At 50.7% G+C, this 12,985-nt stretch overlaps 1 protein-coding gene across 5 annotated transcripts in view; it reads right to left on the bottom strand.

The window, feature by feature from the left end:
* Positions 1-12,985, bottom strand: part of LOC105487001 (Rho/Rac guanine nucleotide exchange factor 18) — a 128,141-nt gene that overhangs the window by 82,859 nt on the left and 32,297 nt on the right. For all 5 annotated transcript variants that reach the window (XM_071086266.1, XM_071086267.1, XM_071086265.1 and 2 more), the window contains 3 exons: positions 11,930-12,007; positions 9,398-9,500; positions 9,089-9,230 (listed from right to left, as the gene is read on the bottom strand). In XM_071086266.1, the coding sequence (XP_070942367.1) occupies positions 9,089-9,230; positions 9,398-9,500; positions 11,930-12,007 (323 nt within the window). The remainder of the gene's footprint in view (positions 1-9,088; positions 9,231-9,397; positions 9,501-11,929; positions 12,008-12,985) is intronic.

Below are 12,985 nucleotides of genomic sequence, written 5' to 3'. Positions count from 1 at the left end.
GCGTGCGCCACCACGCCCCACTAATTGTTTTGTGTTTTTAATGGAGACGGGGTCTCACCATGTTGGCCAGGCTGGTCTCAAACTCCTGACCTCAAGTCATCCTCCTGCCTTGGTATCCCAAAGTACTAGGATTACAAGCATGAGCCACCACACCCGGCCTTTACCCACATTATTTCTTTTTTCTTTTTAGGGACAGGGTCTTGCTCTGTGGCCCAGGCTAAAGCACAGTGGCAGATCATAGCTCACTGTAGCCTTGAACACCTGGGCTCAAGCCATGCTCCCACTTCAGCCTCCCGAGTAGCTAGGATTATAGGGGAGTGCCACCACACCTGGCTAAATTTTTAACATTTTTGTTGTAGAGACAAGGGTCTCACTATATTGCCCAGACTCCTGAGCTCAAGGGATCCTCCTGCCTCAGCCTCCCAAAGCATTGAGATTGCAGGCGTGAGCTTCTGCACCCAGCCCTATATCATTTCTTTCACACAAACTCAAATCTTTCTTGAACTCAAAGAGTTGTCCTGCAAATCAAAATCAAATGATGTCTGTAGGAGAAAGAAATTCCCACCACCCTGAGAGTGGGATGGATGTCATGACTTGCTTCCAAAGAAGAGAGTAGGGAAACTGAAAAGCAGTTACTTTTGGAGACGTTACCTTCACAATGATTAAGGTTGACATCTCCAGGGATGTCCTGCGGATAGCATGGACCTCCTGATTTGATGAGACCGGAGAGTTCTAAAAAACCACAACCCCTGGCTCATTCTAATAAAACATCAGACAAACCCAGATTGGGAGATTGTGTACCAGATACCTGGCTAGTACTTCTCAAGACTGTCACAGTCATAAGCAGTAAGGTAAGATGGAGAGACCCTCACAGGCCAGAGACATTAGGGAGAGGGCATGATTTAAGATGATGTAAGGCAGGAACGGTGGCTCACGCCCGTCATCCCAGTACCTTGGGAGGCCGAGGAGGGCGGATCGCTTGAGGTCAGGAGTTCGTCACCAGCCTGGCCAACATGGTGAAACTCCATCTCTACTAAACATACAAAAATTAGCCAGGCGTGGTGGTGCGCACCTGTCATCCCAGCTACTCGGGAGACTGAGGCAGGAGAATCGTTGAACCTGGGAGGCGGAGGTTGCAGTGAGCCGAGATGGCACCACTGCACTCCAGCCTGGATGACAGAGTGAGATTCCGTCTCAAAAAAAATAAAATTAAACAAATAAATAAATAAATAAAAATAATGTGGGGTGGACGCAGTGGCTCACATATGTAATCCCAGCACTTTGGGAGGCTGAGGTGAGTGGATCGCTTGAACCCAGGAGTTCAAGACCAGCTCGGGCAACATGACAAAACCCTGTTTCTACAAAAATAAAAATAAAAATAAAATAAATTATCCTGGTGTGATGGCATGCACCTCCAGTCCCAGCTACTTGGGAGACTGGGGTGAGAGAATTGCTTGAGCCCATGAGGTGGAGGGTGCAGTCAGCCAAGATCACACCACTGCACTCCAGCCTGGGCAACAGAGCGAGACCCAGTCTCATTAAAAAAAAAAAATTAGCCAGATTTGGTGGTATAAGATTGTAGTCCCTGCTACTTGGGTGGCTAAGGTGGGAAGATCTCACAAACTCAGGAAGTCGAGGCTGCAGTGAGCTGTGATCATTCCACTGCACTCCAGCCTGGGCAACAGAGTGAGACTCTGTCTCAAAAAAATTAAAAATAACATGAGGAGAAGATGGGGAAGAGGGCTTAAGGGGACTGTCTCTGTTTTCTGTGTACTTTCCTATAAATATAAAATTAAAAGTATATTTTTTAAAAAATCAAAGGGCAGGTTGGGCACAGTGGCTCACGCCTCTAATCCCAGCACTTTGGGAGGCTAAGGCAGGTGGATCACCTGAGGTCAGGAGTTTGAGACCAGCCTAGCCAACATGGTGAAACCCCATCTCTACTAAAAATACAAAAAGTAGCCAGGTATGGTGTCACATGCCTGCAATCCTAGCTGCTTGGGAGGCTGAGGCAGGAGAATGGCTTGAACCTGGGAGGAGGAGGTTGCAGTGAGCCGGGATGGCACCACTGCCCTCCAGCCTGGGTGACAGAGCGAGACTCTGTCTAGAAACAAACAAACAAACAAATAAATCAAAATCAAAGGGCATCATGTGGCAATGGACTGGTGATCAGGAGCTCAGGCTGTGAGTTCAAATCCTGACTTAAGCAAAAACTTAACTTCTTTGGGCCTCAGTTTCCTCATCTGTGAAAGAGAGAAAGTGCTAGTGTCTATAGAGTTACAAAGCTGAATGAGGAAATCGGTTTAGAGCACTGACAGACTGGGCTCGGTAGTTCATACCAGTAATCCCAGCACTTTGGGAGGCATAGGCAGGAGGATCACCTGAAGGCAGGAATTCGAGACTAGCCTGGACAACATAGCAAGACCCTGTCTCTATTAAAAATATATATATATAAATAAAAACAAACTAAAGCACTTACAGTGTTTGCGATAGTGTAAGTGCTCCGTACGGTAATGCTAACCATTGTTATTATTTGTGCAAAGTCTTTTATGATTATAAAGTGACATTCAGGAAATTAGACATTGTTGGAACTCTCATCGCTCAAGGTCATTTTTGTAAGGGGTTTATTGATCTGCAGGACATGATAAGCTACTCGCCTTGCTTGCTACCAGATAACCTCATTCAGGGGTTGGCAAACTTGCTCTGTAATGCTGCAAACTCAACTCTGCCAACCAAAAGTGTAGCTTGAGCCAGACATGGTGGCTCATGCCTATAATCCCAGCACTTTGGGAGGCGGAGGTGGGTGGATCACTTGAGGTCAGGAGTTTGAGACCAGCCTGGCCAACATGGTGAAACCCCATCTCTACTGAAAAAAATTAGCCAGGCATGGTGGCAGGCACCTGTAATCCCAGCCACTCGGGAGGCTGGGGCATGAGAATTGCTTGAACCTGGGAGGTAGAGGCTCCAGTGAGCCAACATCGTGCCACTGCACTCCAGCGTGGGTGACAGAGCGAGATTCTGTCTCAGAACAAAATAAAACAAAAAACAAAGATGTAGCTTGGAAACAACCGAAGATGATACATAAATGAACAGGAGAGCTGTCCTGCAACAAAACCTTATTTGCAGACTGTAAAATGCAAATTTCTTTTCTTTTTTTTTTTTTTTTTTTGAGACGGAGTCTCGCTCTGTCACCCAGGCTGGAGTGCAGTGGCCAGATCTCAGCTCACTGCAAGCTCCTCCTCCCGGGTTTACGCCATCCTCCTGCCTCAGCCTCCCGAGTAGCTGGGACTACAGGCACCCGCCACCTCGCCCGGCTAGTTTTTTTTGTATTTTTTTTTTTAGTAGAGACGGGGTTTCACCGTGTTAGCCAGGATGGTCTCGATCTCCTGACCTCGTGATCCGCCCGTCTCGGCCTCCCAAAGTGCTGGGATTACAGGCTTGAGTCACCGCGCCCAGCCAAAATGCAAATTTCATAGAATGGTTGTGTGTCACCAAATATTTGTTTTCAACCACTTACAAATGTAAAAAACCCACACTATTCTTAGCTTTCAGCGTATACAAACAAAAAAACTCAAAAAAACAAAAAAACAGGTGATGGACTGCAATGTGCCAGTCCCTGACTTAGTAAATTGTTGCCAACCTTTTCCGAGGTCGTGTGTTCTATTTGGAGATCTGATGAAAACCCTGGATGCTCACCTCCTGCAGAAAAATGCAGGGACACAGCAGATGTGGTATACAACTCCAGGGGGTCTGAAAGCTCATACACGGGTGCCAGAGGCTGTCCCGCCCGAATTCCCAGCTAGAAGGCAGGAATTGTCTTTGCAGCTCCCCCAGTGCAGAAGGGATCCCAAGCAGCAATGGCAAATTCCGGGCTCAAAGAGGGGCCACTGAAGCCTGCCTTCCCTGAGAAGAGTCTAGGTGGAAGCTGGATTTGCAGACAGCAAGCCCAGCCATCAAGTGACAAGTGACAGTGTCCTCTGAGCAATGCCTCAGATGGGGGCAGGCATGCACGTTTGTGTGACCTGCAGCGGGTTCCGACAACCCTCTTCTACCTCCACTTCAAGCACACTGGCCTGTCTGCTGCCTGGGGCACATTCCTGCCCCAGGACCTTTGCACCTATGACCTGGAATACTCTTCCTTACATATCCACAGGGCCCTTTCCCTACTTCCTCCACATCTGGATTCCAACGTCACCAATTCGGAGAGGCTATCCCTGGACACTTAAGGGAGAGCTGTGGTCCTCACCTGGGGGTGACTGCATTCCTACCCTGCCACTAGAGGACACTCAGCAACTTGGTCATCATAGCTAGGGGTGCTCCTGCCACCAAGTGGGTGAAGGCCATGGATGCTGTTCAACCTCCTCCCAGGCACAGGGCGGCCCCACACGACAGCCCCAAATGTCAGTAGTGCTGAGGTTGACAAACTCTGTAATCACTCTGTCTCCTTTTCCAACTTCATATTTTTCCTTTGTCTTTTTTTTTTTTTTTTTTTTTTTTTTTTTGAGGCGGAGTCTCGCTCTGTCGCCCAGGCTGGAGTGCAGCGGTGCAATCTCAGCTCACTGCAAGCTCCGCCTCCCAGGCTCAAGCGATCCTCCCACTTCAGCCTCCGGTGTAGCTGGGACTACAGGCATGCACCATCATGCCCAGCTTTTTTTTTTTTTTTTTTTTGAGACGGAGTTTTGTTCTTGTTGCCCAGGCTGGAGTGCAGTGGCACGATCTCAGCTCACTGCAACCTCCGCCTCCCGAGTTCACGCGATTCTCCTGAGTCAGCCTCTGAGTACCTGGGATTACAGGCCTGTGCCACCACGCCCGGCACATTTTTGTATTTTTAGTAGATATGAGTTTCACTATGTTGGCCAGGCTGGTCTTGAACTCCTGACCTCAAGTGATCTGCCCACCTCGGTCTCCCAAAGTGCTGGGATTACAGGCGTGAGCCACCGCACCCGGCCAGGAAATACTTTTGGCTGTCCCAATTGGGGGGGAGGGGGGTTGCTATTGGCATTGAGTGGGTCCAAAGGCCAGGGATGATAGCCAACATCCTGCAATGCACAGGAGAGGCCCTCATGATAGAAAGTGATTGGGCTCCTAGTAGGTCAATAGTGTTGAGTCTGTGAAACCTGCCTGTAAGCAGCAATGAGCCAACTAACGGCGTACAAATCACTCCTGGTTCTTGTTAAAATGCAGATTCTGTTTCAGTCCATCTGAGATGGGACCTGGGATTTGATATTAAAAGTTCCCAGGTGGGCCAGGTGCAGTGGCTGATACCTGTCATCCCAGCACTTTGGGAGGCTGAGGTGGGAGGATCACTTGGACTGGGGATTTCGAGACCAGCCTGGGCAACATGGAAAAACCCTGTCTCTACAAAATATTAGCCAAGTATTTGTGACACGCGCCTGTAGTCCCAGCTACTCGGGAGGCTGAGGTGGGAGGATCACTTAAACCTGGAAGGCAGAGGTTGCAGTAAGCTGAGATTGCACCACTGCACTTCAGCGTAGGTGACAGAGCCAGACCCTATCTTAAAAAAAAAAACAAAAAAAAAAAAACAGGCCGGGCGCGGTGGCTCAAGCCTGTAATCCCAGCACTTTGGGAGGCCGAGGCGGGCGGATCACGAGGTCAGGAGATCGAGACCATCCTGGCTAACACGGTGAAACCCCGTCTCTACTAAAAATACAAAAAGAAATTAGCCGGGCGTGGTGGCGGGCGCCTGTAGTCCCAGCTACTCCGGAGGCTGAGGCAGGAGAATGGCGTGAACCCGGGAGGCGGAGCTTGCAGTGAGCCGAGATCGCGCCACTGCACTCCAGTCTGGGCGACAGAGCGAGACTCCGTCTCAAAAAAAAAAAAAAAAAAAACGCTGGGAGCGGTGGCTCACGCCGGTAATCACAGCACTTTGGGAGGCTGAGGCGGGCGGATCACGAGGTCAGGAGATCGAGACCATCCTGGCTAACATAGTGAAGCCCAGTCTCTACTAAAAATACAAAATATTAGCCGGGCATGGTGGCGGGCACCTGTAGTCCCAACTACTCGGGAGGCTGAGGCAGCAGAATGGTGTGAACCCGGGAGGCGGAGCTTGCAGTGAGCCGAGATCGTGCCACTGCACTCCAGCCTGGGTGACAGAGCAAGACTCCGTCTCAAAATAAATAAATATATAAATAATTAAAAAAAAAAAAAGTCCCAGGTGGGCCAGCCATGGTGGCTCATGCCTATAATCCCAGCACTTTGAGAGGCTGAGGCAGGAGGATCCCTTGAGCTCAGGAGTGTGAGACCAGCCTGGGCAACATAGCAAGACCCTGTCTCTACAAACAGACAAAAAAAAATTAAAAATTAGCAGGATGTGGTTATATATGCCTGTGGTCCCAGCTATTTGGGGGGCTGAGATGGGAAGATTGCTTAACCCAGGGATTTCAAGGCTGCAGTGAGCTATGATCACACCACTGCACTCCAGCCTGGGGCAGAGAGAGAGAGAGAGAGAGAGAGAGAGAGAGAGATCCTGTCTCTAAAATAAAAATAAAATTTTTAAAAGTTCCCAGGTGACAGGCCAGGTATGGTGGCTCACACCTGTAATCCCAGCACTTTGGAAGGCCGAGGCAGGCAAATTACTTGAGGTCAGGAGTTCGAGACCAGCCTGGCCAACATGGCGAAACCCTGTTTCTACTAAAAATACAAAAATTAGCTGGGCATGGTGGTGGGTGCCTGTAATCCCAGCTACTCGGGAGGCTGGGGCAGGAGAGTCACTTGAACCTGTGAGGTGAAGTTTGCAGTGAGCTATAATCATGCCACTGCACTCCAACCTGGGTGACAGAATGGGACTCCATCTCAAAATAATAATAATAATAATAATGATGAAGTTCCCAGATGATGGTGATGCTCTAAGTCAGTGGGCCACATGGACATACAAGACCTTGGATGACCCCAAATCAGAGTTTAAAGACCTCAGGATTTTTCTGAGAAGCAAAGCAAAAGCAGGAACAGAAACAAATGGAGAATGATAGTGAACCAGCAATCATAGAAGGAAGTGCCTGGTTCAGCTAAACCTGGAGCTGTTCAAGCAAGGGCACCCAAGAGCGGGCTCCCAGAACCTGCTCTGTGCAGCCTTGGTTCTAGATCTCTGGCTTTACTCACCCAACTTCCAACCTCCTACCTGCCCCTTGCATCTGATGCCTAAGATAGATTGAGCACACCTCATGCCCTGCAGAAGAGAACAAGGTGCCAGGGAAAAGAGGGAGTCACCTGCTGTCCCAAATTAAGGACTTCAACATGCCGACTTTGTTGGTGCACTGAAGATTTGGCAAAGGCTGGGCACGGTGGGGTGACTCACACCTGTAATTCCAGCACTTTGGGAGGCTGAGGCAGGAGGATCGCTTGAGTCTAGGAGTTTGAAAGCAGCCTGGGCAATAGAGTGAGACCTTGTCTCTACAAAAATAAGTTTAAAAATTAGCCAAGCACGGTGGTGCACACCCGTAGACCCAGCTACTCGGGAGGAGGAAGTGGGAGGATTGCTTGAGCCCAGGAGGCAGAGGCTGCAGTGTGCTGAGATCACACCATTGCACTTCAGCCTGGGCAACAGAGTGAAATCCTGTCGCAAAAAAAAAAAAAAAAAAGATTTTGCAAAAAGCCCATGCCAGCCTCTGCTGAGGACGGCTCATGGGTCACAGAGCTGGATGGGGATTGCCTAACAAAGGAAAAGCTCAAAGAGGAACAGCCTTGACACCACTGACCACCAACAGCCACGCCCAGCCCCATGGCCAGCAACGGCACTACAGAAAGAGAGGGAAACGAGAAAGAAGGAAAATTCCCGCGCCTGGAGCAGGTAAAGCCAACAAATGCAAAACCTGCGGTCAGGTTGCTCAGAAGCACTTGCCCCGGGGTGGAGATGTTGCTCTCACTGCATGGTCTAAGCCTATCTAGGATCTGCTTGCCCATCTCATTCACCCATTGATTCCTGTCTGGAGGCAATTCTGCCCCCCAGCAGACTTATGGCCATGGCTGGAGACATTTTTGGTTGTTGCAACTGGAGGTAGGAGGTGGTTATTACTGGCATTTAGAGGGCAGGTGCCAGGGATGCTACTCAATATCCTACGATGCACAGGATAGCCCCTTAGAACAAAGAATTACCTGGACCCAAATGTTGACAGCGCTAAGGTCCAGAAACTGTGAACTAGCCTGAGTTCTGCCAGCCACAGACGGCGGTTTGGATTCTTGCTACAAACGGCGCACGCATCTTTTCTAACACGCAATCGCCACCACCTCCTCTTCTTCATTCCCTTCAAAGTGGAGCTTATTTGCAAAAAGACTAAGTTCTAAATCCCAGCCATGACCAGAGCCATCTCTTTCTGGGAGTCTCTTGAATCCGGTACTCTTTCTTGAGTAGAGACTCTTCCCCTCGCAATCCCGCAACCACCAAGAGCCCCAAGAAGCAGAAAACGACCTGTTATGGATAAAATTACATGCCTCCCCACCGTCAAATTCATATGTTGCAGTCCTACTCCCCCACTTCTATCCTTTAGGATGTGACCTTATTTGTAAATAGAGTCTTTGTGAGTGTAAATAAGCTAAGATGAGGCCACACTGGAGTCTGGTGAGCCCCTAATCCAATGTGGCTGGTATCCTTATAGAAACGGGAAATTGGGATACAGACAGGGCCATGTGACGCTAAGGGATGAAGCCAGGAGAGATGCCTGGAACGGATCATTTCCTGGCACCTTCATATGAAGCTCAGCCCTTGATCTTAGACTTTAAGCCTCCAGAACTGCAAGGGAATATATCTCTGATGGTTAAGCCACCTGGTAAGTGGTGCTTTGTCATGACAGCCCTAGCAAACCCATCCATGGCTCAAGTCCAGATGCTGCAGGAGGATTCCCACATTGTCAAAAGCTGGGACTTAAAGGGACTGTTGCCAGTCCTGAGTTAGCCCAAGGGACCCTGTGCCCAGGGAGCCATCCCTGGTTCTTTCCAGGGAGCCGCCAAGGAGAGGGCAAAACAGAACGAGGATGCACACACACATCAAGAGAGCCCAGAAGTATGACTGAAAGGACGCGAAGAAGAGAAGGTGACTGCCCTCCAGGAGGATGGATTGGGCCACCAGACTTACCCGAGCTCAACAAGGGTTTGCCACACAGGGGGCAGCTGGAGGGGCTGGAGAAGGTCCCTTGCACGAGCTGGTGCCCATTGACACACTCCCGCCTCTCTCGTGCATCCTGGCCCTTGTCCTTTAGATGTGCCGGGCTCTTCCCCTGGATGGGACAGAGGCAGGTCTCAGGATGCCCTCTGCAGGGGCTGGCCCTCTTAGGTACTGTGTACGCAGCGCACCGCCAGCCCCAGTCACAGGGCTCCCGGGTTAAGGGCAGCATGCCAAGCTGGGGAAGGCAGAGGGGGGCCCCCGTGGCTCAGCTCCCCTGACCTTCTCCTTCTGCCTGGTCACTCGACTGCGGAGGCAGCTCAGCCTGCGCTTCACGCTGGTACTCTTGTCACTCTTCTCATTCTTGCCAGCACTGTCCTCGCTCCTGGGGGACAAGAGGGAATGTCCACTAGAGGGGGCCAGCGGCCATTCTGAGGCAGCCCTGTGGGTTGCTCCAGGAACCCACCTGGAACCTGTCTCCCTGTGGCCTCCCGGTCCTGCCTTACCCCTTCCCTGGCCCTTGACTTCCTCCTTCCCTCCCTCCTTCCCTCTCTTACCTATTCACTCAGCAAACATGAATGAATGTTTGCAAAGTTCTGGGAGCTTTGGGGACTGGGTTTGCAGACAGAAATGCAACATGATCTCAGGTTTGAGGTCCCTCAATGCCTGGGCTGGGAATTTCAACTCTGTTCACTTGTGATTTCTATCTCTAATTCACACCCCCCACCCCCACCCGGTATCTAATTGACCTTATTTATTTATTTATTTATTATTATTTTTAAATTTGTATTTTTTTTTTGAGATGGAGTCTCGCTCTGTCGCCCAGGCTGGAATGCAGTGGCCGGATCTCAGCTCACTGCAAGCTCCACCTCCTGGGTTTACACCATTCTCCTGCCTCAGCCTCCCTAGTAGCAGGGACTACAGGCGCCCATCACCTCGCCCGGCTAGTTTTTTGTATTTTTTAGTAGAGACGGAGTTTCACCGTGTTAGCCAGGATGGTCTCGATCTCCTGACCTCGTGATCGCCCGTCTCGGCCTCCCAAAGTGCTGGGATTACAGGCTTGAGCCACCGTGCCCGGCCTATTTATTTATTTTTTGACACAGAGTCTCACTTTGTAACCCAGGCTGGAGTGCAGTGGTGCAATCTCCACTCACTGCAACCACTGCCTCCAGGTTCAAGCGATTCTCATGCCTCAGCCTCCCGAGTAGCTGGGACCACAGGTGTGTGCCACAGCTAATTGTTGGTTTTTCTTTTGTTTTTTGTTTTTGTTTTTGTTTTGAGACTGAGTCTTGCTCTGTCGCCCAGGCTGGAGTGCAGTGGTGCGATCTCAGCTCACTGCAAGCTCTGCCTCCTGGATTCACGCCACTCTCCTGCCTCAGCCTCCCGAGTAGCTGGGACTACAGGCGCCCACCACCATGCCTAGCTAATTTTTTGTATTTTCAGTAGAGTTAGGGTTTCACTGTGTTAGCCAGGATGGTCTCGATCCTGACCTCATGATCCGCTCGCCTCGGCCTCCCAAAGTGTTGGGATTACAGGTGTGAGCCACCACGCCCAACCTGTTTTGTATTTTTAGTAGAGGCGGGGTTTCACCATGTTGGCCAGGCTGGTCTCGAACTCCTGACCTCCGGTGATCCGTCTGCCTCAGCCTCCCAAAGTGCTGGGATTACAGGCATGAGCCACCGCACCTGGCCCTAATTGGTCTTTAAATCCTGCTCGTTTTTCTGTCTCCTCCCCCATCCCCAACTCCATCCCCGGGTCACTGGCATGGCTTCCTGGATTTCAGGCACACCCTCATTTAATAAATATTAGGTCAGTGACATATAAGGCAGACATGATTCCTGCTCTGGTAGGATCTGTTTTCTGGGCAGAGATGCCATTTCTCCAGTCTGTGCCCCCAATCCCAGTCCAAGTGGCTTCTGGAACTTTGTAAATATCCGTAAATGTTTGTTGAATGAATGAATGAGTGAATGAGAGAGGGAGGGAGGAAAGGAGGGAGAGAGAAGGATTCAGGGACCTTCAGCCCTGTCTGTGATCCTCATCCTGTCCCCATCCTATCACCAGAACTGATGATACTCATGCTCGTAGGCCCCCCTGCTATTTATTTATTTATTTATTTTTGAGAGGGAGTTTCACTCTGTCGTCCAGGCTGGAGTGCAAGGGTGCGATCTCGGCTCACTGCAACCTTCGCCTCCTGGGTTCAAGTGATTCTCCTGCCTCAGCCTCCTGAGTAGCTGGGATTACAGGCACCCGCCACCATGTCCGGCTAATTTTTGTATTTTTAGTAGAGATTGGGTTTCACCATGTTGGTCAGGCTGATCTTGAACTGCCGACCTCAGACGATCCACCCTCCTCAGCCTCCCAAAGTGCTGGGATTATAGGCATGAGTCACCATGCCCGAGCCCCACTGCTCTTTAGGATAAAGTCTGAGCTCTCTCGTGTGGCTGAGGTTGTCTGGTCTCTGCTGACTTCTCCCACCTTCCCTCCTCCCCGCCCTACTCTGATGTCATTCCCTAAGCCTTCTAATTCCATTTTGTTTCCTTCATCCTCATCTGCACATATTGGCAAACTCCTACCCTTCCGTCAGAACCCTGCTTACATCGTCACCTCCTCCAGGAAGTCTTCCTCTGTTCTCTCAGGGTATACGAGAGCCTCATCCCTCCCTTCCCTGCCAGCTCCCCCCATTGCCCTGATGGGGGCCCCAGCTCCTGCCTCCAGCACAGGGGGCCTGGCCCAAAGGACCATCCGTAAACCCTTGTTCAAATCCAAGGCTGCCCTCCCCTGCCGTTCTCACTTGCAGCAGGTCTGTATACTTACTCCGACAGGAATTCAAACCAGGTCAGGTTCGAGTGGGCTTCTCCGGAGCTGGGTGACATGCAAGCCCTCTGCCGGGCCCTGCAGGATCAGAGGGGACAGATACCTGGGTCGGCAGCCTCCTCTCCCACTCCCCTACCCCAGTGCTACCAAGTACAGGCAGGTACCAGGTACCCCGTCTAAGAGCCCACCCGTCCTTGACACTCTGGGCTTGTGTGTGAGACATTGTGACAGGTTTTCCAGCAGAGGGCAGTAATGTGTCTTGGCTGAACAAAATCAGTGTTAGCAGGAAGATTTTTTTTTTCTTTTTAAATAGAGATGGGGTCTTGCTCTGTTGCCCAGGCTGGAGTGTAGTGGTACAATCACAGCTCACTGCAGCCTCGACCTGTGGGGCTTGAGTGATCCTCCCGCCTCAGTCTCCTGAGTAGCTGGGACTATAGGCATGTGCCACCATGCCTGGCTAATTTTTAATTTTTTTTTTAACCAAGTACTTAAATCTTACGCAATTTTTTTTTTAAACAGGGTTTGGCTCTGTTGCTCAGGCTGGTGTGCAGTGGCATAATCATGGCTCATGGCAGCCTTCAATGCTTGGACTCAGCCATTCTCCTGCGTCAACACCCCCACACCCCCTAGAGTAGCTGGGACTACAGGTATGTGCCACCACACCCAGCTAACAACAACAAAAAAATTTTTTTTTTTTTTTTTTTTTTTTGAGACGGAGTCTCGCTCTGTCACCCAGGCTGCAGTGCAGTGGCCGGATCTCAGCTCACTGCAAGCTCCGCCTCCCGGGTTCCCGCCATTCTCCTGCCTCAGCCTCCCGAGTAGCTGGGACTACAGGCGCCCGCCACCTCGCCCGGCTAGTTTTTTGTATTTTTTAGTAGAGACGGGGTTTCACCGTGTTAGCCAGGATGGTCTCGATCTCCTGACGTCGTGATCCACCCGTCTCGGCCTCCCAAAGTGCTGGGATTACAGGCTTGAGCCACCGCGCCCGGCCAACAAAAAAAATTTATACAGACAGAGTCTCACTCTGTTGCCCAGGCTGGTCTGAAACTCCTGGGC

This window comes from Macaca nemestrina, chromosome 20 (genome assembly GCF_043159975.1).
Source record: "Macaca nemestrina isolate mMacNem1 chromosome 20, mMacNem.hap1, whole genome shotgun sequence".
Lineage (NCBI taxonomy): Eukaryota > Metazoa > Chordata > Mammalia > Primates > Cercopithecidae > Macaca > Macaca nemestrina.
This window is presented reverse-complemented; position numbering and strand designations above follow the sequence as displayed.